At 39.0% G+C, this 24,289-nt stretch overlaps 1 protein-coding gene across 2 annotated transcripts in view; it reads left to right on the forward strand.

Moving 5' to 3' along the window:
* The window catches only part of LOC110533130 (neurexin-2), a 442,565-nt gene that overhangs the window by 210,368 nt on the left and 207,908 nt on the right, over positions 1-24,289 (forward strand). For both annotated transcript variants that reach the window (XM_036933224.2, XM_090186900.1), the window contains exons 3-4: positions 7,460-7,480; positions 16,862-16,879. In XM_036933224.2, coding sequence (XP_036789119.2) covers positions 7,460-7,480; positions 16,862-16,879 — 39 coding nt within the window. The remainder of the gene's footprint in view (positions 1-7,459; positions 7,481-16,861; positions 16,880-24,289) is intronic.

The raw sequence follows: 24,289 nt of genomic DNA on the forward strand, positions 1-24,289 counted from the left end.
AGAGGCTACTGAATGTGTTATAATTACAGAGGCTGCTGTATGTGTTGTAATTAGAGAGGCTACTGTATGTGATGTAATTAGAGAGACTACTGTATGTGTTGTAATTATAGAATACTGTATGTGTTGTAATTAGAGGCTACTGTATGTGTTGTAATTAGAGAGGCTACTTACTGTATGTATTGTAATGAGAAGCCTACTGTATGTGTCGTAATTAGAGGCTACTGTATGTGTTGTAATTAGCGAGGTTACTGTATGTGTTGTAATTAGAGGCTACTGTATGTGTTGTAATTAGATAGGCTACTGTATGTGTTGTAATTAGAGCCTACTGTATGTGTTGTAATTTGAGAGGCTACTGTATGTGTTATAGTTTGAGAGGTTAATGTATGTGTTATAGTTTGTGAGGTTAATGTATGTGCTGTAATTAGAGAGGCTACTAAATGTGTTGTAATTAGAGAAGCTACTGTATTTGTTGTACTTAGAGGCTACTCTGTGTTATAATTAGAGAGGCTACTGTATGTGTTGTAATTAGAGAGGCTACTGAATGTGTTATAATTACAGAGGCTGCTGTATGTGTTGTAATTAGAGGCTACAGTATGTGTTGTAATTAGAGAGGCTACTGTATGTGTTGTAATTAGAGAGGCTACTGTATGTGTTGTAATTAGAGGGGTTACTGTATGTGTTATAATTAGAGAAGCTACTGTATGTGTTAAAATTAGAGAAGCTACTGAATGTGTTATAATTAGAGAGGCGACTTTGTGTTGTAATTTGGGGCTACTGTATGTTTTGTAATTAGAGAGGCTACTGAATGGGTTGTAATTACAGAGGCTACTGTATGTGTTGTAATTAGAGAGTCTACTGTATGTGTTGTAAATAGAGGCTACTGTATGTTTTATAATTAGAGCGTCTACTGTATGTGTTGTAATGAGACGCCTACTGTATGTGTTATAATAAGAGGACACTGTATGTGGTGTAATTAGAGAGGCTACTGTATGTGTTGTAATTAGAGGCTAATCTGTGTTATAATTAGAGAGGCTACGGTATGTGTTGTAATTAGAAAGGCTACTGAATGTGTTATAATTACAGAGGCTACTGTATGTGTTGTAATTAGAGAGACTACTGTATGTGCTGTAATTAGAGAGGCTACTGAATGGGTTGTAATTACAGAGGCTACTGTATGTGTTGTAATTAGAGTCTACTGTATGTGTTGTAAATAGAGAGGCTACTGTATGTTTAATAATTAGAGAGTCTACTGTATGTATGTGTTATAATTAGAGAGGCTACCGTATGTGTTATAATTAGAGAGACTACCGTATGTGTTATAATTAGAGGCTACTGTATGTGTTGTAAATAGAGTGGCTACTCTGTGAGTTATAATTAGAGGCTACTGTATGTGTTATAATTAGAGAGGCTACTGTATGTATGTGTTATAATTAGAGAGACTACCGTATGTGTTATAATTAGAGAGGCTACTGTATGTGTCGTAATTAGCGAGGCTACTGTATGTGTTGTAATTAGAGGCTACTGTATGTGTTGTAATTAGATAGGCTACTGTATGTGTTGTAATTAGAGCCTACTGTATGTGTTGTAATGAGAGGCCTACTGTATGTGTTGTAATGAGAGGCCTACTGTATGTGTCGTAATGAGAGGTCTACTGTATGTGTTGTAATTAGCGAGGCTACTGTATGTGTTGTAATTAGAGGCCTACTGTATGTGTCGTAATTAGAGGCCTACTGTATGTGTCGTAATGAGAGGCCTACTGTATGTGTTGTAATTAGCGAGGCTACTGTATGTGTTGTAATTAGAGGCTACTGTATGTGTTATAGTTAGAGGTTAATGTATGTGTTGTAATTAGAGAGCCTACTAAATGTGTTGTAATGAGAGGCCTACTGTATGTGTCGTAATGAGAGGCCTACTGTTGGTCTTGTAATTAGAGGCTACTGTATGTGTTGTAATTAGCGAGACTACTGTATGTGTTGTAATTAGCGAGGCTACTGTATGTGTTGTAATTAGAGGCTACTGTATGTGTTATAGTTAGTGAGGTTAATGTATGTGCTGTAATTAGAGAGGCTACTAAATGTGTTATAATTAGAGAGGCTACTGTATGTGTTGTAATTAGAGAGGCTACTGAATGTGTTATAATTACAGAGGCTGCTGTATGTGTTGTAATTAGAGAGGCTACTGTATGTGATGTAATTAGAGAGACTACTGTATGTGTTGTAATTATAGAATACTGTATGTGTTGTAATTAGAGGCTACTGTATGTGTTGTAATTAGAGAGGCTACTTACTGTATGTATTGTAATGAGAAGCCTACTGTATGTGTCGTAATTAGAGGCTACTGTATGTGTTGTAATTAGCGAGGTTACTGTATGTGTTGTAATTAGAGGCTACTGTATGTGTTGTAATTAGATAGGCTACTGTATGTGTTGTAATTAGAGCCTACTGTATGTGTTGTAATTTGAGAGGCTACTGTATGTGTTATAGTTTGAGAGGTTAATGTATGTGTTATAGTTAGTGAGGTTAATGTATGTGCTGTAATTAGAGAGGCTACTAAATGTGTTGTAATTAGACAGGCTACTGTATTTGTTGTACTTAGAGGCTACTCTGTGTTATAATTAGAGAGGCTACTGTATGTGTTGTAATTAGAGAGGCTACTGAATGTGTTATAATTACAGAGACTGCTGTATGTGTTGTAATTAGAGGCTACAGTATGTGTTGTAATTAGAGAGGCTACTATATGTGTTGTAATTAGAGAGGCTACTGTATGTGTTGTAATTAGAGGGGTTACTGTATGTGTTATAATTAGAGAAGCTACTGTATGTGTTAAAATTAGAGAAGCTACTGAATGTGTTATAATTAGAGAGGCGACTTTGTGTTGTAATTTGAGGCTACTGTATGTTTTGTAATTAGAGAGGCTACTGTATGTGTTGTAAATAGAGGCTACTGTATGTTTTATAATTAGAGCGTCTACTGTATGTGTTGTAATGAGACGCCTACTGTATGTGTTATAATAAGAGGACACTGTATGTGTTGTAATTAGAGAGGCTACTGTATGTGTTGTAATTAGAGGCTAATCTGTGTTATAATTAGAGAGGCTACGGTATGTGTTGTAATTAGAAAGGCTACTGAATGTGTTATAATTACAGAGGCTACTGTATGTGTTGTAATTAGAGAGGCTACTGTATGTGCTGTAATTAGAGAGGCTACTGAATGGGTTGTAATTACAGAGGCTACTGTATGTGTTGTAATTAGAGTCTACTGTATGTGTTGTAAATAGAGAGGCTACTGTATGTTTTATAATTAGAGAGTCTACTGTATGTATGTGTTATAATTAGAGAGGCTACCGTATGTGTTATAATTAGAGAGACTACCGTATGTGTTATAATTAGAGGCTACTGTATGTGTTGTAATTAGAGTGGCTACTCTGTGAGTTATAATTAGAGGCTACTGTATGTGTTATAATTAGAGAGGCTACTGTATGTATGTGTTATAATTAGAGAGACTACCGTATGTGTTATAATTAGAGAGGCTACTGTATGTGTCGTAATTAGAGGCTACTGTATGTGTTGTAATTAGCGAGACTACTGTATGTGTTGTAATTAGAGGCTACTGTATGTGGTGTAATTAGATAGGCTACTGTATGTGTTGTAATTAGAGCCTACTGTATGTGTTGTAATTAGCGAGGCTACTGTATGTGTTGTAATTAGAGGCTATTGTATGTGTTATAGTTAGTGAGGTTACTGTATGTGTTATAATTAGATAAGCTACTGTATGTGTTGTAATTAGAGCCTACTGTATGTGTTGTAATTTGAGAGGCTTCTGTATGTGTTATAGTTAGAGAGGTTAATGTATGTGTTATAGTTATTGAGGTTAATGTATGTGCTGTAATTAGAGAGGCTACTAAATGTGTTGTAATTAGAGAGGCTACTGTATTTGTTGTACTTAGAGAGGCTACTGAATGTGTTATAATTACAGAGGCTGCTGTATGTGTTGTAATTAGAGGCTACTGTATGTGTTGTAATTAGAGAGGCTACTGTATGTGTTGTAATTAGAGAGGCTACTGTATGTGTTGTAATTATAGGATACTGTATGTGTCGTAATTAGAGGCTACTGTATGTGTTGTAATTAACGAGGCTACTGTATGTGTTGTAATTAGAGGCTACTGTATGTGTTATAGTTAGAGAGGTTAATGTATGTGTTATAGTTAGTGAGGTTAATGTATGTGCTGTAATTAGAGAGACTACTGAATGTGTTATAATTACAGAGGTGGCTGTATGTGTTGTAATTAGAGGCTACAGTATGTGTTGTAATTAGAGAGGCTACTGTATGTGTTGTAATTAGAGAGGCTACTGTATGTGTTGTAATTATAGGATGCTGTATGTGTTGTAATTTCAGAGCCTACTGTATGTGTTATAATTTCAGAGGCTACTGTATGTGTAATAGTTAGAGAGGTTAATGTGTTGTTATTAAAGAGGCTACTAAATGTGTTGTAATTAGAGAGACTACTGTATGTGTTGTAATTAGAAAGGCTACTGAATGTGTTATAATTACAGAGGCTACTGTATGTGTTGTAATTAGAGAGGTTACTGTTTGTGTTGTAATTAGAGAGGATACTGTATGTGTGTAATTAACGAGGCTACTGTATGTGTTGTAATTAGAGGCTACTGTATGTGTTATAGTTAGAGAGGTTAATGTATGTGTTGTAATTAGAGAGGCTACTGTATGTGTTGTAATTAGAGAGGCTACTGTATGTGTTGTAATTAGAGAGGCTACTCTGTGAGTTATAATTAGAGAGGCTACTGTATGTGTTGTAATTAGAGGCCTACTGTATGTGTCGTAATTAGAGGCCTACTGTATGTGTCGTAATGAGAGGCCTACTGAATGTGTTGTAATTAGCGAGGCTACTGTATGTGTTGTAATTAGAGGCTACTGTATGTGTTATAGTTAGAGGTTAATGTATGTGTTGTAATTAGAGAGCCTACTAAATGTGTTGTAATGAGAGGCCTACTGTATGTGTCGTAATGAGAGCCCTACTGTTGGTCTTGTAATTAGAGGCTACTGTATGTGTTGTAATTAGCGAGACTACTGTATGTGTTGTAATTAGCGAGGCTACTGTATGTGTTGTAATTAGAGGCTACTGTATGTGTTATAGTTAGTGAGGTTAATGTATGTGCTGTAATTAGAGAGGCTACTAAATGTGTTATAATTAGAGAGGCTACTGTATGTGTTGTCATTAGAGAGGCTACTGAATGTGTTATAATTACAGAGGCTGCTGTATGTGTTGTAATTATAGAATACTGTATGTGTTGTAATTAGAGGCTACTGTATGTGTTGTAATTAGAGAGGCTACTTACTGTATGTATTGTAATGAGAAGCCTACTGTATGTGTCGTAATTAGAGGCTACTGTATGTGTTGTAATTAGCGAGGTTACTGTATGTGTTGTAATTAGATAGGCTACTGTATGTGTTGTAATTAGAGCCTACTGTATGTGTTGTAATTTGAGAGGCTACTGTATGTGTTATAGTTAGAGAGGTTAATGTATGTGTTATAGTTAGTGAGGTTAATGTATGTGCTGTAATTAGAGAGGCTACTAAATGTGTTGTAATTAGAGAGGCTACTGCATTTGTTGTAATTATAGGATGCTGTATGTACTGTAATTTCAGAGGCTACTGTATGTGTTGTAATTTCAGAGGCTACTGAATGGGTTTTAAGTAGAGAGGCTACTGTATGTTTTATAATTAGAGAGTCTACTGTATGTGTTGTAATGAGACGCCTACTGTATGTGTTTTAATTAGAGGCTACTGTATGTGTTGTAATTAGAGTGGCTACTGTGTGTGTTATGATTAGAGAGGACACTGTATGTGTTGTAATTAGAGAGACTACTGTATGTGTTGTAATTAGAGGCTAGTCTGTGTTATAATTAGAGAGTCTACTGTATGTGTTGTAATTAGAGAGGCTACTGTATGTGTTGTAATTAGAGGGGTTACTGTATGTGTAATTAGAGAGGCTACTTTATTTGTTATAATTAGAGAAGCTACTGAATGTGTTATAATTAGAGAGGCGACTTTGTGTTATAATTTGAGGCTACTGTATGTTTTGTAATTAGAGAGGCTACTGTATGTGCTGTAATTAGAGAGGCTACTGAATGGGTTGTAATTACAGAGGCTACTGTATGTGTTGTAATTAGAGAGTCTACTGTATGTGTTGTAAATAGAGAGGCTACTGTATGTTTTATAATTAGAGAGTCTACTGTATGTGTTGTAATGAGACGCCTACTGTATGTGTTATAATTAGAGGACACTGTATGTGTTGTAATTAGAGAGGCTACTGTATGTGTTGTAATTAGAGGCTAATCTGTGTTATAATTAGAGAGGCTACGGTATGTGTTGTAATTAGAGAGGCTACTGTATGTGTTGTAATTAGAGGCTAATCTGTGTTATAATTAGAGAGGCTACTGTATGTGTTGTAATTAGAGAGGCTACTGTATGTGTGTAATTAACGAGGCTACTGTATGTGTTGTAATTAGAGGCTACTGTATGTGTTATAGTTAGAGAGGTTAATGTATGTGTTGTAATTAGAGAGGCTACTGTATGTGTTGTAATTAGAGAGGCTACTGTATGTGTTGTAATTAGAGGCTACTGTATGTGTTGTAATTAGAGAGGCTACTGTATGTGTTGTAATGAGAGGCCTACTGTATGTGTTGTAATGAGAGGCCTACTGTATGTGTCGTAATGAGAGGCCTACTGTATGTGTTGTAATTAGCGAGGCTACTGTATGTGTTGTAATTAGAGGCTAATGTATGTGTTATAGTTAGTGAGGTTAATTTATGTGCTGTAATTAGAGAGGCTACTAAATGTGTTGTAATTAGAGAGGCTACTGTATTTTTTGTACTTAGCGGCTACTCTGTGTTATAATTAGAGAGGCTACTGTATGTGTTGTAATTAGAGAGGCTACTGAATGTGTTGTAATTAGAGAGGCTACTGTATGTGTTGTAATTATAGGATGCTGTATGTGCTGCAATTTCAGAGGCTACTGTATGTGTTGTAATTTCAGAGGCTACTGTATGTGTTATAGTTAGAGAGGTTAATGTATGTGTTGTTATTAAAGAGGCTACTAAATGTGTTGTAATTAGAGAGGATACTGTATGTGTTGTAATTAGAGAGTCTACTGAATGTGTTGTAATTAGAGGCTACTGTATGTTTTATAGTTAGTGAGGTTAATGTATGTGTTGTTATTAGAGAGGCTACTGTATGTGTTATAATTTGAGAGGACACTGTATGTGTTATAATTAGAGAGGCTACTTATGTGTTATAAGTAGAGAGAGTCTACTGTATGTGTTGTAATTAGGCGCGGGAGATTAGTATTAACTGTTTGGTGCTGATATTTCTTCATTTCTAGATGTTCAATATTCTTCAGTCACCAATACTAATGATTCTCTGTCTTCTCTACTTCCATACAGCTATCCAGAAATCAGAGGAAGGTAAGACCCATTTTTTTTTTGCTAGTTTTTCTTGCTTTACAATAAAACTGAATTTAGTCTATGGAGTGAACAAACTACAGTGTTATTTGGGGTGTTTTGGACTGCTGGTCTGATTCCTAAATTGAACAGACGTGTACATATTGTCCATGTAGGATAAATACATAATCTACAAAAGTGTACCTTTTTTGTGTAGAAATGAAGGTGGCGGGAAGGTTGCACATAACTTGGGGGAAATGAATGTGGCCAGTAATCAGCTCCGACTTTGCCCTGACTTTGACTTAGATGTCCATTAACGATTGAAGAGCAAACAGTTATCTTTAACACAACAGTTAATTGCATGAAATTGAGTCTGCGTGGCTTTGTTGACACTGTGCTTTCCTCTGAGAGAGTCACACAGACACAGAATAGGGATGTCATCTCAGTGATCAGTGCGGCGCTGGGTGCTAACTGTAGCTACCATCTACAATAACCCAGCTATTAAGATGGTTGATTACCAAGCCATTGACATCAGGGCAGTATATCACACTGTCAAAAGATTGGCACTGTGATTACGCACTAATGGAATTGTTTGCTTGAAGAATGAAATCTTTCCCAGAGCATTACTTGTCTGAAGGAAAACACCCATTTGTCTCTCATAATGTAATCATTCACACTCTGTTTAAACCACGTCACAATAAAACAAATGGAATCGCTCTTCAATAAAACACACAGAGTGTAAATGAAGATTGAACGTGGACGTGGGGAAGCCCAGTGAGTTAAGCGGCCGGGCGGTGCAGCAGTGATAGACATCCATCAGGCCTGTTAGGAGGAGCTCTGGTGGTGGTGCCAGAGAGGGCAACAGGCTCAGGGTTCCAGCTATGGGTGTGCTGGGGTTCTGCATGTTATAAATCACTGCTTCTGCTCACCGGAACAGTCTACCAACACCTGCCATTTAATATTGCTGCTCTGTACCCTTGTACATTGTAAGTGACTGCACAGCTGGAAGGAAGGCTTTATTTTCAGTAACATTTTTTTTACAGCATACCCACATATTTTGCACTGAGTATTGACAGTCAGCACTGTGCAATACCGTACAGTAGCTGAGAACGTTGATGCGCTTGAATACAAATGTTCTCATTCAGTGGCATTCTATTCCAAAACCGTTGTCCTGACTAAATCGTACAGGTTATTCATTGTGTCCTGTGTGTTCGTATGGAACACTGTACTGTCAGTATCTATTAGAGCGGACTGGTTTTTGATTCGTAAGCAGGGGCCGGTTGTAATGTGGAGGGCTATATCCAGGCCCCACATGGGAGGATGATGAGTGGAAGGCTTCAGTTCAGAAGGGTCCGCTTTCAACCCCTGCCTTTAATCACTCTTAACTCCCCTTGTGATGAGCAAGGCAGCTATGACCACGCTCACAGCAAAAGGCGAGCATTATTAAATGACATGCTGCAAAGAGAAAGCATTAGAGTCATTATTGGATTAAAGCTTTGACATGGAGCCTGCGTGTACCATCCCCGATGCACAATGCATGAAAACAAAGATGACACTTGACTAGTTAGTTCTCTTTATTCTTTATCCCAGGAGCAATGCAATGTGACATCTAGCAGCAAGTATTTTTAGTCGTTCTATCAATGGACCTAGATGGCTGCCGGTACAAAAGATTAACAAAAACCCATTTAAAACTAGTAACCTCAGTGCTATATTTTAGCTGCACTGAGGGATCGAGTACAGATAGCACGTCTCAAAAAGAGAACTCCTAAGTAACTGGAGGTTAGTGATGAACACATCTGGACTATAAGTCGTTGGAACTTTAGTGTCTCCAGGAGTCAGTCAGGAGTCAGTCAGTCTCAGTCAGTCAGTCAGTCTGTGTCTGTCAGTCAGTCTGTGTCAGTCAGTCAGTCTGTGTCAGTCAGTCAGTCAGTCTGTGTCTGTCAGTCAGTCTGTGTCAGTCAGTCAGTCTGTGTCAGTCAGTCAGTCAGTCAGTCAGTCAGTCAGTCAGTCAGTCAGTCAGTCAGTCAGTCTGTCTGTCTGTCTGTCTGTCTGTCTGTCTGTCTGTCTGTCTGTCTGTCTGTCTGTCTGTCTGTCTGTCTGTCTGTCTGTCTGTCTGTCTGTCTGTCTGTCTGTCTGTCTGTCTGTCTGTCTGTCTGTCTGTCTGTCTGTCTGTCTGTCTGTCTGTCTGTCTTGTCGCTGAACCTAGGTTACCTGGATGGAGGGGGGACCAAGGTGGGGCATGCTTTTCAGGCCAGGAGACATGGAGTGCACCATTCTCTGATGTGTTGTGAGCAAAACTGGGTCTGTGAGAGAGAGATAAGAGAAGACTCCCAACACCTGCATCCACGCATGTGTGTAGAACACCAGCAGATAATCCTTCACATACAGGAGTACACACAAACAAAATATACAACTCTGCTTCCTCTGTGTATTAATAGTGTGTGTGTTAATGCGTTACACTATAGAACTATGCAAACTACCATCTACAAACGACAAGATTCTAGCTTCAAATCATAGAGAATTACTTCAATTACACGGTTGGTCCCCCCCACCCCCTTATTTTGTTACGATGTGATACGGTAGTGTGAATAGTTGATAGTGTAAAGGTGTGAATGACTCACTTATGGTGACCCTGACCCTGTGAGAATACAGAGGGAGCATGTGGAACCTCAGTGCAGACATCTTCAAACGAGAGGACAGTACAGGGCACAGCTGCTACTGCTGCTGCTGATGGCCAGGGAGCTCTAAGCACCACTGACCTTGGCTTAATCCTCTCATAAGAATACTCTCCTTCAAAGCACTGCAACTTCATGGAAAAACAAACTCAGCAAAAGCTAAATCCTAACCCTTTAAGCATTTTTTATTTTTCTTCTGAATATTCTCATGCAGTAAATGTAAAGGCTTAGAGGTAATTTCACAGATGGTAATTTTATAGTCCACTCGTGTACGTCTGAAAATGATGTTGTTGACAATATGTGATTTTAGTGGCATTGTGTTTTGGGGCAAAGCTGAGGTGTACAAATGAATGTTGCTCTTCGATGTTGTTAATCATTGATGAAATGAAGCGTTCTGCATTGGCGCTGTTCAACAAAAAAAAAATGGGTTAGAAATGAACAAACAAAACAACAGCAACATGTTTCAAAGATCATTTTTCACGTGTAAAGTTTCTCTGTGCAACAATTTCACCTGCCAACAGCCCTGAATATAGTAGTAATGGAGAAACAAGTTGAGAGAAATTGAAAAGGATTGAATGCTCGTTGAAAAAAAAAGCTACCTGTTGCAATATTCTTTAAAGCCCACAAGAAAATCTACTTAACTGCATAGAACACCTTTTAAGTATGTTTTGTGACATTTAATGACATTAATAGCGTGTGTTTTTTTTCATCGTTTTGATTGTTCATTTTATGGAGCATAGCCAGCGGTAAAACAGATTAGCATTTAGCGGTCATTTTATTGTTTCACAGATTTACTGTAAATGTGTTCATAGACATGCGTTAGTCTTCTATTTCATTGTGACGAGGGAATGTTGAAAGCAATAAAAATGGGCTTTAATAAATATTTCCCCACAATTTCATAACCACCAACAACCAGTTGATGTTGCTTTCATAATATCAATTGTAATTACAACAATGTCTGAAATGAAGGTGAAATAATTTACCTTGACAAAGAAACAGACACCATCCCAAGGAAAATGGGGAGGAATGGAGAAAAGGGGAGCATGATCAACGTCATACCAGGGGGGAGGGGGGGGGGGGGACGACACACGAGAGCCTGTTGCTATGCCAACACAAATTGGGCAACCCTGTATTTCAATGCACAAGACACATCCACCACTGAGAGGTTTGGCACTTCAAGAGGAAAAAAAAATAAAGCTGGTGATGTTTATCTCATTAAAAAAAAATATATATATATATATCAGTGATGACAAACCTCTTGTGTCTCTGATGCTGTCTGGCTCTGCTCAGCTCTCTGGTATAAGCGCCAGCCTAAGGGTATTGTGTTGACCTCATTTCTTCTTGCCCCACGAAAGGTCAATGAATGCGTATGTATATAATGGTACATGTGTACAGCTTATTCAGTGTTACCTGGTGCATGGTGTAAAGCTCTCTGGCGGTTTCTGATTAGATGATCGATAACATCTCATCCCTCAGTGAAATTGGCCAATTTCCTCCAGCAGTTCTCACAAAGAGAACCATTCTCTTTTGAAAAGTGCGGTTGTCTCTGTCAACACATATTTTATTTACTAAGTGTTGATGGAGTGATTTAATGTCTGTCCATTACTGGTGGAAATGTCCTTCGCTTATAAAGGTTGTGTTTTATTTAATCCAATTGGGTTCACAGATTTTTATTTTATCCACATGTTTTAGAAATGCAATTTATTTTGATAAATCTGTACAGGAAATGACAATGCATGCATGAGCTTTGTTGAGCTAAAAAATATATATATATTATATCGCAAAAACTGCCAAAATGCCAAGGAGAGAAACATCGCTGAGTTACCATTTTGATCTCTAAAAGTGTTAAAATGTCATAAATGATATATTCTTTATAAGGAAAAATACATCTCCAATGAAAGAGGCGCTGTGCAACACCATGAAGGTGTTGAGACTGAGCTCAACGAAAAGGATAACTGTCAGAGAATGAATGCAAGAAATCCCTTAATAAATTATACCGGGTCATTTTTCGAGTTGTTTTAAGTAACAATTCACTCAATTTCCTGCTGTAGGTCATGCAGATGATGGTATAATTGTGTGATACAAAATGTTATCTTTGGTCAATTAAAGCCTTGTTCAATCAGCCACATTTCTTGTCTAACACAATACAGGTCCATTGTAATTACTAAATGCCCACATTCATGCGGCAAGCCCACAAGGCCCTTGGCTTATTTGTTTACAATTGATTTTGTGATGTCCACAGAATCGGAGTGTTCCAGTTTACTGAGCTCCTGTTTATTGAGTTACATTGTATTTTATGAATGTGTTTTGCATATGATGTGTTCTTTCCTTGCCAACGACTGCAGCACTATGACTGCAGTAAAGCTGTCACATTATGCCTCTCACACCCTGGGTTATTGATTGTTATGGCCCTCCCTGGCCCTGGGCCTGGGCCTGCTTATGTTGTAACGCTGAATCTAGTTAAGGATACAGTCCTCACTGGCTTTACCCTATTGAAGGGACTGGTTTGTGTCCCTGTTGCATGCAGTGTTCGAGGTATACATTTGCGGTATTCATTTTGATCTGTATGCAGTTTACACTGGAGAACGTTGGAGAACTTCGTATGAACGAGATGTGAATTTGGAAAAGTGACAAAACCCCTATTCTAAACCTGAGAAAGCTGTCTGCTTAAGAGTAAGAGTGTGTGTTCCATTAGGGAAAAAAAACATCTGTGTGAGCAACTACCTTCGGGGGTTGCACCAATTGAGATGTTTTTTTTTTCTTATCCCGCTCTCCCCCTCTCAAACAGTGTTTGTCTTTTATTTCTTTAATTTCCTCCTCCGTTTTAGTTTGATTTGAACTCTGACATCCGTACCTATCCCAGGATGTCTGTCACAAACTGCAGTCCAACGTTGTGACAATGCTTTTGTTTCTTCCCGGGCATTTTTATGACCTTCCTGTTTTCCCTATTCCTTTTTCTGTTCTTTCCCTCAAGGTCTGGCGCACATGAAGTCAAACCGCCAAGGTATGGGGTCTGTTGGTTTTCTTTTCTCCCTCAACCACCTGCTCAAGCCATCTCCCTGCCCTCTAATCATGTTTACTTCACTGTACTGCACTGACATTTCACTTCCTCTTCCCTATTCTATTTACTTGTACGTTCATTTCTGCTTCCTGTCATGTTGTACTATCTGTGCCCACATCACTCCAACCTTGTCCGTCAAACCTTGTCCTGACCTCTGGCCAGCAACTGGAACATCACCTTTGACCTCTTCAGCCTTTCACAAAGGTAACGCTTTTACGCCCACAGTGTTTCATCGGTTCGGTTGTCATGGGACCCTCTCCAAGAGAGAAACTGGTATTTCGTTGTCAATAGAGAATGTATGCCTCGTGCTTCAGATGTGTGATTACAGTTTTGAGGACACTGGCTGCTTGCTATTCAGTCTGTCTCGGAAATGTATTGGGAGGCTGAAATCAGTGATTACAACCGAGTGCACATGGCTCCTTCTGTACACTCCGGTTCTCTTCCATCACAATACAATTAAATAGGATAGGATAACATGTGCAATGTTCAATATTCACACAGTTACCCGAGTAATGTAAAAGTTCATGATTTTTAGTTTGTTTGGTGTTTTCGAAAAGGTAGTTGGTTAAGTTCTTATTTTTGAGCAACTGCATTTTCCAGGAAAAATGATGCATGGCTGTGTTGCACACATGCATCTAATCTGCATGCCCTCAGGATGCAGATATACTTAGAGCTCAGACATGCCTGTCCAAAGGCAAGCCAGATATAAAGGAAACAGATCAAATTGAGTTTTTACTGTACAAATAAACATGATGGCTGCTTTCAGACCCTTTCATGAATTATACACTACTGTAGTGATTTTTTAAGGTTTCCTGGTAACAAGAAGGAGGTTTTTACCAAGAGTACTTTAATAGCATAACAAGAATAGGGGTGGCAGGGTAGCCTAGTGATTAGAGCGTTGGACTAGTAACCGAAAGTTGCAAGTTCAAATCCCCGAGCTGACAAGGTACAAATCTGTCATTCTGCCCCTGAACAGGCAGTTAACCCGCTGTTCCTAGGCCGTCATTGAAAAGAAGGATTTGTTCTTAACTGACTTGCCTAGTTAAATAAAGGTAATATTAAAATAAATATTAGGAACTACTGGTTAGCATTGAGAGAAAATCAGCCGTACAGTCGCAGCTAGACAGACTGACAAGCAGAAGGGCGACAGGCAAGCGAGCTGACACGCCATATTGGACCACCAGAAAGTTAATTAAATCAACGTTCATGAACATATTGTATCCAAATTAAGAAACTTTGAATTATTCATGGACAAGTTGAATGCAGTATTTGTTTGCATTCTCTAGATGATGTACCTAATACGAACTGACATACAACAAAAGCTCTTCAGATGAGCTTTATCAATTACATCTTTAGGTTTACTTCTTTTAAAAGAAACTAACAGAAAACAACACAATATTCACTGATCAACACTGCGAGATTCTGCAAGAGATGTGCTCGATTTAAGAGGTGTGCTATCAGCTGTCCATATGAGCTTTGCTGTTAATGTCAGACATAAACAGTTACTTTAATAAAGTTGTACCTGTACATGATAATCTACTGTTTTGCTTCAGACCGGAACAGATGTAACTTTGCTGATCAAAGTATTCATCCAGAGGCCAAGGCAACGGGTTGTTTTTTTTCAGTCAAAGAATTGACAATTACAGCTCAGCGTGAGGGACTGTAACACTGTGCTCTGGCTCTAACAGCCTCGCAATACGCTACTTCCTTTCTCTGCTGATAGCTAGCCAACACAGGCAATCATTCCTATTACTGATACTTACCATCAAACCTTTTGTGTACTAGCAAAATATAAAGTGGTTCAAGTCATGAACGAAGCAGCTTTTGTGGAAATTTTGCATTTCATGTAGAGGTAGATATCCATACATGTCTCTGTACTCTTGACTGTGTGTTGTATCAATTCCTCTGGGTATCTACCGTATGATTCACATCACACAGTGTGTGCACAATATGACCTAAAATGAATGAATCCTTTTTTTTTTTTAACAAGGCATGGACAGCTGAGAACTGGTGTGTGTGTGCTTAGTTGAAACAACCCAGCTTCACATGCTGTGGCTGTCCGTTCACATTTGTGTACACTTTTGACCAGGGATGAAGGTAAGGCGATATACGTTCCGGTAAGGCGTGCCGGCAAGAATAGATAGTGGGGGTAACGCCGTACCAGTCAAAAACGTTAGCCTGTCACAATTAATAGGCTACAACACGCGGCAAAAACTATAGGCAATTTCACCATTTATTCAACATTACTGCATGTCAGTGGCATTAAAAATGAGCAAGTGGACTGGAAACCGGTTGGTGTACCCTCCAAAGGGTGTGCTTTGTGGAGATGAGTGACCGAGACCGAGGCGAGCGTGGACAGCGGCGTCATTTCAGGCTACAAGTGGAGGCCTTAATGACAATCGCGGCGTGGCATTACAATACATGTAGGTGTTTTGTAACTGATGTCTCTTTCCATTGGTCCAATTGAGGGTGTTGGGGTTTGGATCCTGGAATGATTTAGTGGGTGAACGAATGTAGTAGCCACAAGGAGCACCTTTTGTTAAGTGATTATTTGACAATCAGATGAAAACGTCACGACTGGTTGTGTTTATAGCCCGTTGTAAAAGGCATAGGCGGAATGTCCATAAGGCTGAGGGAAGCTAAGCTTTCCCTAAAGTAAATTGAATTAAATCGCCAAAAAATGTATGTAGCCTAATTAGCTTACTCCTGTCTATAGATAAATAAACTAAATCATTAAAAATCGGCCACTACAGTACATCAGAAACCTTGATTTGGCAACAGGATCACTAACTTCTTTTAAACAAAACAAAGAATGAATTGTGTTAAATCGCATAGCCTGCAGTCGGAAGAGCCTGCAATTTTGGCAGCGAGCGCAGCAAATACCAAATAGGTGATTGTTGAGTTGCGACTGTTTTGCGAATGAAAAGCAGAGAGACCCAGCCAGGTATATGGCAATATTTGAAAATACAAATTGCGGAAAAACTGCTTGGAAAGAAAATGGCTATTGCTGTAAAGAGATGACAAGGAAATACTTGAATCTGTCTTTAAGTTATCAACATTCTTAGGCTACTGTTCGCTCAATAAAGCTATCTTATTGGCACCAGCGGTGAACATTGTGCATATTCACTGGGTCACTGCCACTTTTGTTTGTTTTTGGACAATCATTTCCTCCTCCAGGTAAGACGGACGTCATATTGTGTTTGTTTTCTCCACTTTTCATAGGCCGATTATATGGATCAGACAACATCGTTTTTATTGATCTGTTTGTCAGTGTCGGCAGAGTATGATACCCTGTAATTTTTGTAGTATTAACACAATTGTGTAGGCGCGCTTGGGTGTCCCATACCAGGTAAGAAGTTAAATGCTTTTGACCTACCATTACTTTGGGATCCTGGCACAATGACTCGTCTGCTAACCGTGAGGCCATTTTTCTAATAGTGAAAGAGCAGTGTGGGTTTTCTGCTACTGGTGCACAAACAGGATGAAGTCATTGTACTAAAATCATCTTTAACCTTGTTTATTTCCATTAGCCATGGTTTCTTGAGACTGCATAGAGTATATAGAAAGTATTCAAAATGCAGACATTGCCATGGCTGTTTTGAGTGGATGGAGTAGGCGTTGAAGGATAACCACATTTGACAGTTTTTTTTCCCCCTTCTCTCTATGCAGCCGAATCATTGCAATCTGGTAAGATGGCATGCCTTTCATTTGACAGTTAATAGCAGTGACATTTTTTAATTATGTTGAATGTATTCTGACAATGCCTGCCCCATTTCTGCAGTGAGAATTGCATAAACATTTGGGTAATTAGGAAAACATGGCGTACTCTTGACTGTCTTACAATGGATCTGCACTTTAAATCCTTGTCATACAAGGGCATGTTTGCTTATTTATGAGCCCAGTAGAACATTTCAGTATGTCTGAACATCCCCTCTCAGTGAAGGCTACACTATGAACACCTTGGAAAGAGACAGGCTTTTTCTGAAATATCTACTTTTTAAAGTATCGTCTCTTCCATCGGACCATAGCAAATGGTTGGTAGTGGAGTTGGTACTATTTGTTTTGCAAGACAGAGATGTGCCTCTAAATATGTCTTACGTTTGCCAGACCATTTCTTGTGAGTGGGTACAATAGTTCAGAAAGGCATTGGCACACGTGTACGTGTCTGATAATGAGAGGACAGGACAGGAAATGAGGCGTGGGTGGCAAAATCACAGAAACATTGCTGGAGGCAAGAGGCTATGCTTTAAAACATTTTTTTTTTATCATCATCTGTTTTTTATTACATCAACAACTACACTGACCTGCGCTAGTCATTACACGCCAGGCATTTCCTGATGCCATGGCTTTTCACTCGACATGGCTTTCATCTGTGAGTCGTGCTGCTGCCGGATACCAAATGAGGTGTAGCAAAGATGGGGAAAGTTTCCAACCTCAACTCGAATTAGCAACGGTCATCAGAATTGTTAAAAGTTTTTTTTTTTTACAATTCTAATAAATGCAATAGTTGGACAATGGATGAAGATATTCCAAACGTGTTATTTTATTTCAATACCTCAGATATTGACTGAATAATGGCACATAACAGAGTTCAAGGATTTTGGTGGAAAATAGGTATCCAATTTAGTGTCAAATTTCACTCATACAATATGTACATTTTCTAATGGTGTCAGATATTTTTTTGTTCAAATTATATTGCCTGGATTTGCATAAATATACCGGGTGTATTTGCATATATGAATACATTAACATAACAGGGTGGAACAGGGCTGAAACCACACAACTTGCTATGTCTCGTAGGAGGCCTACCTGCACTCACCTGCGCTGTCTAGGCTGCCTCATTAATTACTGTTGTTGGCACGTTCTGTTGCATAATTCAACAAGTGTGTCATTAGCAGGATACCCTCGGATTAAAAATCAACAAGTTTAGCTCCAGATTACACCTATCTATACATACTTTACATTGTTTGCCTGATAAAACACAATACCACTATAATCTGAGTGTTCAAGTTGCTTTCATTTCAGCTAATCTAATTCGTCAACCACTTAACTGTATTAAATGTAATACTTTTCCAATTCCTCAAAAAAATGAACACCCATCAAAATAAGGTTATTTTGCGTCTCTTTCTTGTGGTGTAAAGTGTCGAGACGATGAGTTAAATCCCTGATGAATATTTAGTATTCTTGGACATGCAATGGAAAGACAACATATTCCATTGAGTCTGTTTGTGTTTGACCGGTTCATTACAAACATTTCCGCTCGTCGTAACATTAACAGGAAAAAAGCAAGAGAATTTAAAAAGTTGCAGGATTTAAAATGAAGCAAGATTTACAGTGCTTTCAGAAAGTATTCATACCCCTTGACTTACTCCACATGTTAAGTATGAATTAAAAAATGTATTAAATTGAATACAAAATAATCTCATTTATCTACATACAGTACCCCATAATGACCAAGTGAATGTAATATGCAACAATTTCAACAGTTTTACTGAGTTATAGTTCATATAAGGAAATCGGTCAATAAAAAAAAATGAATTAGGCTCTAATCTATGGATTTCACATGACTGGGCAGGGGCGCATCCCTGGGTGGGCCTGAGAGGGCTGTCCGGGTGGCTGGTCTCAGACAATCCCGTCAATGAAGATGTGGAGGTCCTGGTCTGGCGTGGTTACACCTGGTCTGTGGTAGTGAGGCCAGTTGGACGTACTGCCAAATTCCCCAAAACGACATTGGAGGTTGCTTATGGTAGAGAAATGAACATTCAGTTATCGGGTAACAGCTCTGATGGACATTCCTGCAGTCAGCATGCCAATTGCACACTCCCTCCACTTGAGACATCTGTGGCACTGTGTTGTTTGACAAAGCTGCACATTTTAGTGCCCCCCCCCCCCCCCCTTGTGCTGTTTAATCAGCTTCTTGATATGCCACACCTGTCAGGTGGATGGATTATCTTGGCAAAGGAGAAATGCTCACTGACGGAGATGTCAACAAATGGACTTGGGAGAGGCAAAGTTCATGAACCATGCGTCCTTCGAAACACGACCCCGCCAAGCCGCACTGCTTCTTGACACACTGCTTACTTAACCCGGAAGCCAGCCACACCAATATGTCGGAGGAAACACCATACAACTGGCGACCTTGTCAGCATGCATGCGCCCAGCCCGCCACAGGAGTCGCTAGAGCGCGAGGGGACAAGGACATCCCGGCCAGCCAAACTCTCCCCTAGCCCGGATGGCGTTGGGCCAATTGAACGCCGCTTCATGGGTCTCCCGGTCGCGGCCGGGATTGAACCCGGGTCTGTAGTCACCGCTGCGCCACTCAGGGAGGCCCCATTGTAGAAACACCTTTGACAGCAATTACAGCTGTGAGTCTTTCTGGGTAAGTCTCTAAGAGCTTTCCACATCTGCATTGTTCAACATTTGCCCATTATTATTTTAAAAATTCTTCAAGTTCTGTGAAATTGGTTGTTGATCATTACTAGACAACCATTTTTAGATCCCTGCCATAGACTTTCAAGTAGAATTAAGTCCAAACTGTAACTCGGTCACTAAGGAACATTCACTGTCTTCTTGGTAAGCAACTACAGTGTAGATTTGGCCTTATGTTTTAGGTTTACCTCTAGGATTTTGCCTGTGCTTACCTCCATTCCGTTTCTTTTTTATCCTGAGAAACTCCCCTGCCCAACAATTACAATCATACCCATAACATGATGCAGCCACCACTATGCTTGAAAATATGGAGTGTGGTACTCAGTAAGGTGATGTATTGGATTTGCCCCAAACATAACACTTTGTATTCAGGGCAAAAAATTAATAGATTTTGCCATATATTTTGCAGTATTACATTAGTGCCTTTAGGATGCAAGGCAATATGTTCTGTAAAGGCTTACGTCTTTTCACTCTGTCAGTTAGGTTAGAATTGCGGCGTAACTACAATGTTGTTGATCCATCCTCAGCTTTCTATATCAAAGCCATTAAACTCTTAACTGTTTTAAAGTCACAATTGCCTCATGGTGAAATCCCTGAGCGGTTTCACTCCTCTCCGGTAACTGCGTTAATTAGAAAAATGTCAAAAAAACATAGTTCTACTTTGACATTATGGGGTATTGTGTGTAGGCCAGTGACACAAAATCTATATTTAATCAACTTTAAATTCAGGCTGTAACACAACAAAATGTGGAAAAAGTCAAGGGGTTTGAATACTTTCTGAAGGCACTGTAAGGCACAAACACCGAAAAGAAAGATCCTCAGGTGGGCGGGGCATGTGCGTTGCTACTCAAATGCATGACAGTTTACTGCATAAATACACCCTGTGGAGCTGTATTCCCTTTAAGCAAGGGAATTCCCTTCCTACGAGGTTGGCTAAAGTTGCCATTGATAATGGGTACAGTATTATCTACTCTGTCTGGGATCTGACCCAAGAACCATGTTAACCGACTGACAGTAACATTTCTGATGTTGCCAGGGAGATGCACTGTACCTGTAGGTGGTTTCTCCAGTGAGATCAAAGCAGGTGATGTGATGTCTGTGTGTCTGTCTGTCTCTAGCGAGTATCCACCGGACCCAGCCAGGGGATTTCACTCATACTTTCCTTTGTTGCCGATAGCTCGTGACTTTATGTAGCTCGGCTAATTTTTTCCAGGCAGATTATAATAGCAGCACCTCAAAGTCAGGTTTAAATGGTTGCCAATTAACTTTATCCTTCTTTTCAATTACCATTTAAAGAGATTAGAATAAGTCTTGGATATATGTTGTAGGTGTATAGGTGGTAAACGTGTCAGTTATCATTATGAGTTATGGTAGCGAGTCTCCGGGCCACAGCATAGTAGCAGATAAGCTGCATACAGATTCCATTTTCTGGGCCTTTTTAGAGCGTTGGTCACATGGTGGTCCCCCACAGCTAGCAGTTTAGGCATGGTAGCATCACCATTTGTATATTCTGACACCTTAATGCACCCATTAAGAAACTGACGGTTAAAACGGCTTAATCCCTGTGGATTGATGAGGAATCTGAAAAACTGTATGGTTGAGTGGGACAAGGCAAATGGAATGGCAAATAAGTCCGGCTGCAGAGCCATTTGGCAAACGTACTGTAAATTGAGACATCATGGGACTAAACTTAACAAAAAAATATGAAACTGTGCTACGAAGCAAAGATAAATGATATAAAAGATAATAGTAAAATCTTTGGAGTACCTTAAATTACAGTTTGGGCAAAAAGGCAAACTCAGCTCCATCCTTCATTGAATCAGATGGCTCATTCATCACAAAACCCTCTGATATTTCCAACTACTTTAATTACTTTTCTACATGCAAGATTATAAAAAGTTAGACATGACATGCCAACAACAATCTCTGAACCTTCTTATCCATGCATAACAGACCAAATAATACAATAATTCTGTAAAGTGAGGAAGAGGTGAAAAAAAAGATTGCTTTCTATCAATAATGGCAAACCACCTGGTACTGACAACTTGGATGCAAAATTACTGAGGATGGTAGTGGATGATATTGCCACTCCTATTTGTCACCTCTTAAATTTAAGCCTACAGGAAAATGTGTGCCCTCAAGCCTGGAGGACTTGAACCGAAAGTAATTTTGCTACACAAGAATAGCAAATCACCCAATATGGGTTCAAAAAGCAGACCAATCAGCCTGCTACCAACCGTTTAGTAAACTTTCTAAAATTGTGTTTGTGTTTGACTGGATGAAATGCTATTTCGCAGTAAACAAACTAATAACAGACTTTTAGCAAGCTTATAGGGAAGGAGACTCAACATGTACGGCACTGACACAAATGACTAATGATTGGCTGAAAGAAACTGATAATAAGAAGATTGTGAGAGCTGTTTAGTTAGACTTCAGTCAAGCTTTTGACATTACCGATCATAATCTGCTGTTCAAAAAAACGTATGTGTTATGACTCTGCCATATCTTAGATAGAGATCTACCTATCTAACATAACACAGGGTTTTCTTAAATGGAAGCCTCGCTAATGTAAACCAGGTAGAGTGTGGTATACCTCAAGGCAGCTGTCTTGGTACTTTACTGTTGTCTATTTTACCACCACTAGCCTTGAGAAAAGCCTGTGTGTTTATGTACGCTGATGAATAAACATTATAAGCTTCAGCTACCACAGCAAGTAATCACTGCAACCTGTAACACTAAAACCGCCTGGCCTTTCAGCTTATAAGTACCCACTAGAGAATATAGAGAACTTTGCCGGGCATCCCCTTTAGCATACACATCAGATGCATATCAACTCTCATGGTGCCCAAAGCACCAAGTCTTGATAAATAGTGCATAAACAATTGTAAAGCATGACTTGCATGAATAATTGTTCATGGAAATATATGCATGTAACAATATAACAATAGTTATTTTTTTAGATAGTCAAAGATATTTGTATAATTCTACAAAGTCCTAGTGAAAAATGTTGGCCTAAAAGCAATTTGACACTTCCAGCCAATGAGGCATCAATATTCTAACAGTCTAATAAATACATTTCATTTATGCTATCGGAGGCCTACTGCAACACAAAACATGTTTTCGTTTCACTTACAATACATTTGATTAGTAATAGAGTTATAGTAAATAAAACAGTCCCGTAACAGCTTCTTTTTACAAAGTAAAACGGAAAAGAAAATGATATCGACCCGCAAGGCGTCACATTATTTGCTATTAACATGAACTCCAACGCTGATAAATAGGCATAACACAAACTTATCATTACACTATTGTCTTTCTAAATTAAATCAACCTCTTATCATTCATTATCGTTCATTCAGTTCGACCTAATTTAAATTCAATTGTGAAGTAACGTAGCACAATTATTGCCCATTCATCCATTTGTCATTCAGTGGGGAGAGAGAAACTCATTAGAGGGTACCAACGTTCTACAGCACATTCTCTTGGCGGGTTAAGTTAGGAATAGGTGTGAAAAAATCAGCCAGAAAAGGCTCTAAATACATTTCTGTTTGTAATTTTAAAATTTGGACAAATGTACAATGTAAAATGCAAACATTTAGGAAAAGTGAGGTAAGGAGCAGGACGTAGCTTTTTTTAGGTGGTGTTTTTATTTATTTACAAAATCAAACGGCAGTAGCCGTTATGCCTATGGCGATTCCATTGTTAACAAAGAGCTGCAGTCAGTTTTCGAATGGGTGGCTAGTAATAAGCTATTCCTATATCAAAAACTAAAAGCATTGCATTTGGGAATAATCACTCGGTAAACCCTAAACCTCATCTAAATCTTGCAGTGAATAATGTGGCAATTGATTAAGTTGAGGAGAGCAAACTGCTTGGTGTTACCCAAGATTGTAAACTGACATGGTCAAAACATATTGATACAACGGTAGCTAAGATGGGGAGAGGTCTGTCCCTGAAAAAGCGCTGGTCCGATGTCTTGACATCACAATCAACCAAACAAGTCCTACAGGTCCTACAGGTTTTGTACATGTTTGGACCCAAGGAAGAGTAGCTGCTGCCTTGGAAGCAACTGATGGGAATCCTAATGAAATACTATTGTAATCTGAAACTTACACATCCTGCCTTGTATCTCTGAGGTGTATACTGTAGGTCCTGTATGTCAGCGCTGCAGGACTTTTACTAGTATGAACAGACAAAAAGGTGTTGCTGCCAATTTCCTTTGGCATTCTGACAATACAAATAGTGATGGAGTAAGTCTGTTTGGTGCAACATGGCGAGGGCAGGGATTTGAGTTAGAGAAAGAGTGTAAGGGAGGTCGGCTGGAGGCTTTGGTTTCTGAGCCTTTCACTTTTAACTCGACAATAAAACGTTGTGCTGCTTGTAGGAAAACTGTGATGTACAGTATTGGTTGTACACAGGTTGCCTGCTTTACCTGGTGAATGTCATACTTGTTACCTAGATGGGTTTCATATAGCCAGGACATACCTGATGTATATCAACATTGTCCCACTCCATTTATTCTAGGCACTCAAAATACTTTACATTTAAAATCAGTTGAAACCTTGATTGATTTAGGCATCTGGTGCCAATTATTTCCAGCAATTATTCTCAATATTTGCTCATGTTATGTGTCATTAGCCTGCTGTGTGTGTGTGTGTGTGTGTGTGT

This window comes from Oncorhynchus mykiss, chromosome 10 (assembly GCF_057628025.1).
Source record: "Oncorhynchus mykiss isolate SJ-2025 chromosome 10, ASM5762802v1, whole genome shotgun sequence".
Taxonomy (NCBI): domain Eukaryota; kingdom Metazoa; phylum Chordata; class Actinopteri; order Salmoniformes; family Salmonidae; genus Oncorhynchus; species Oncorhynchus mykiss.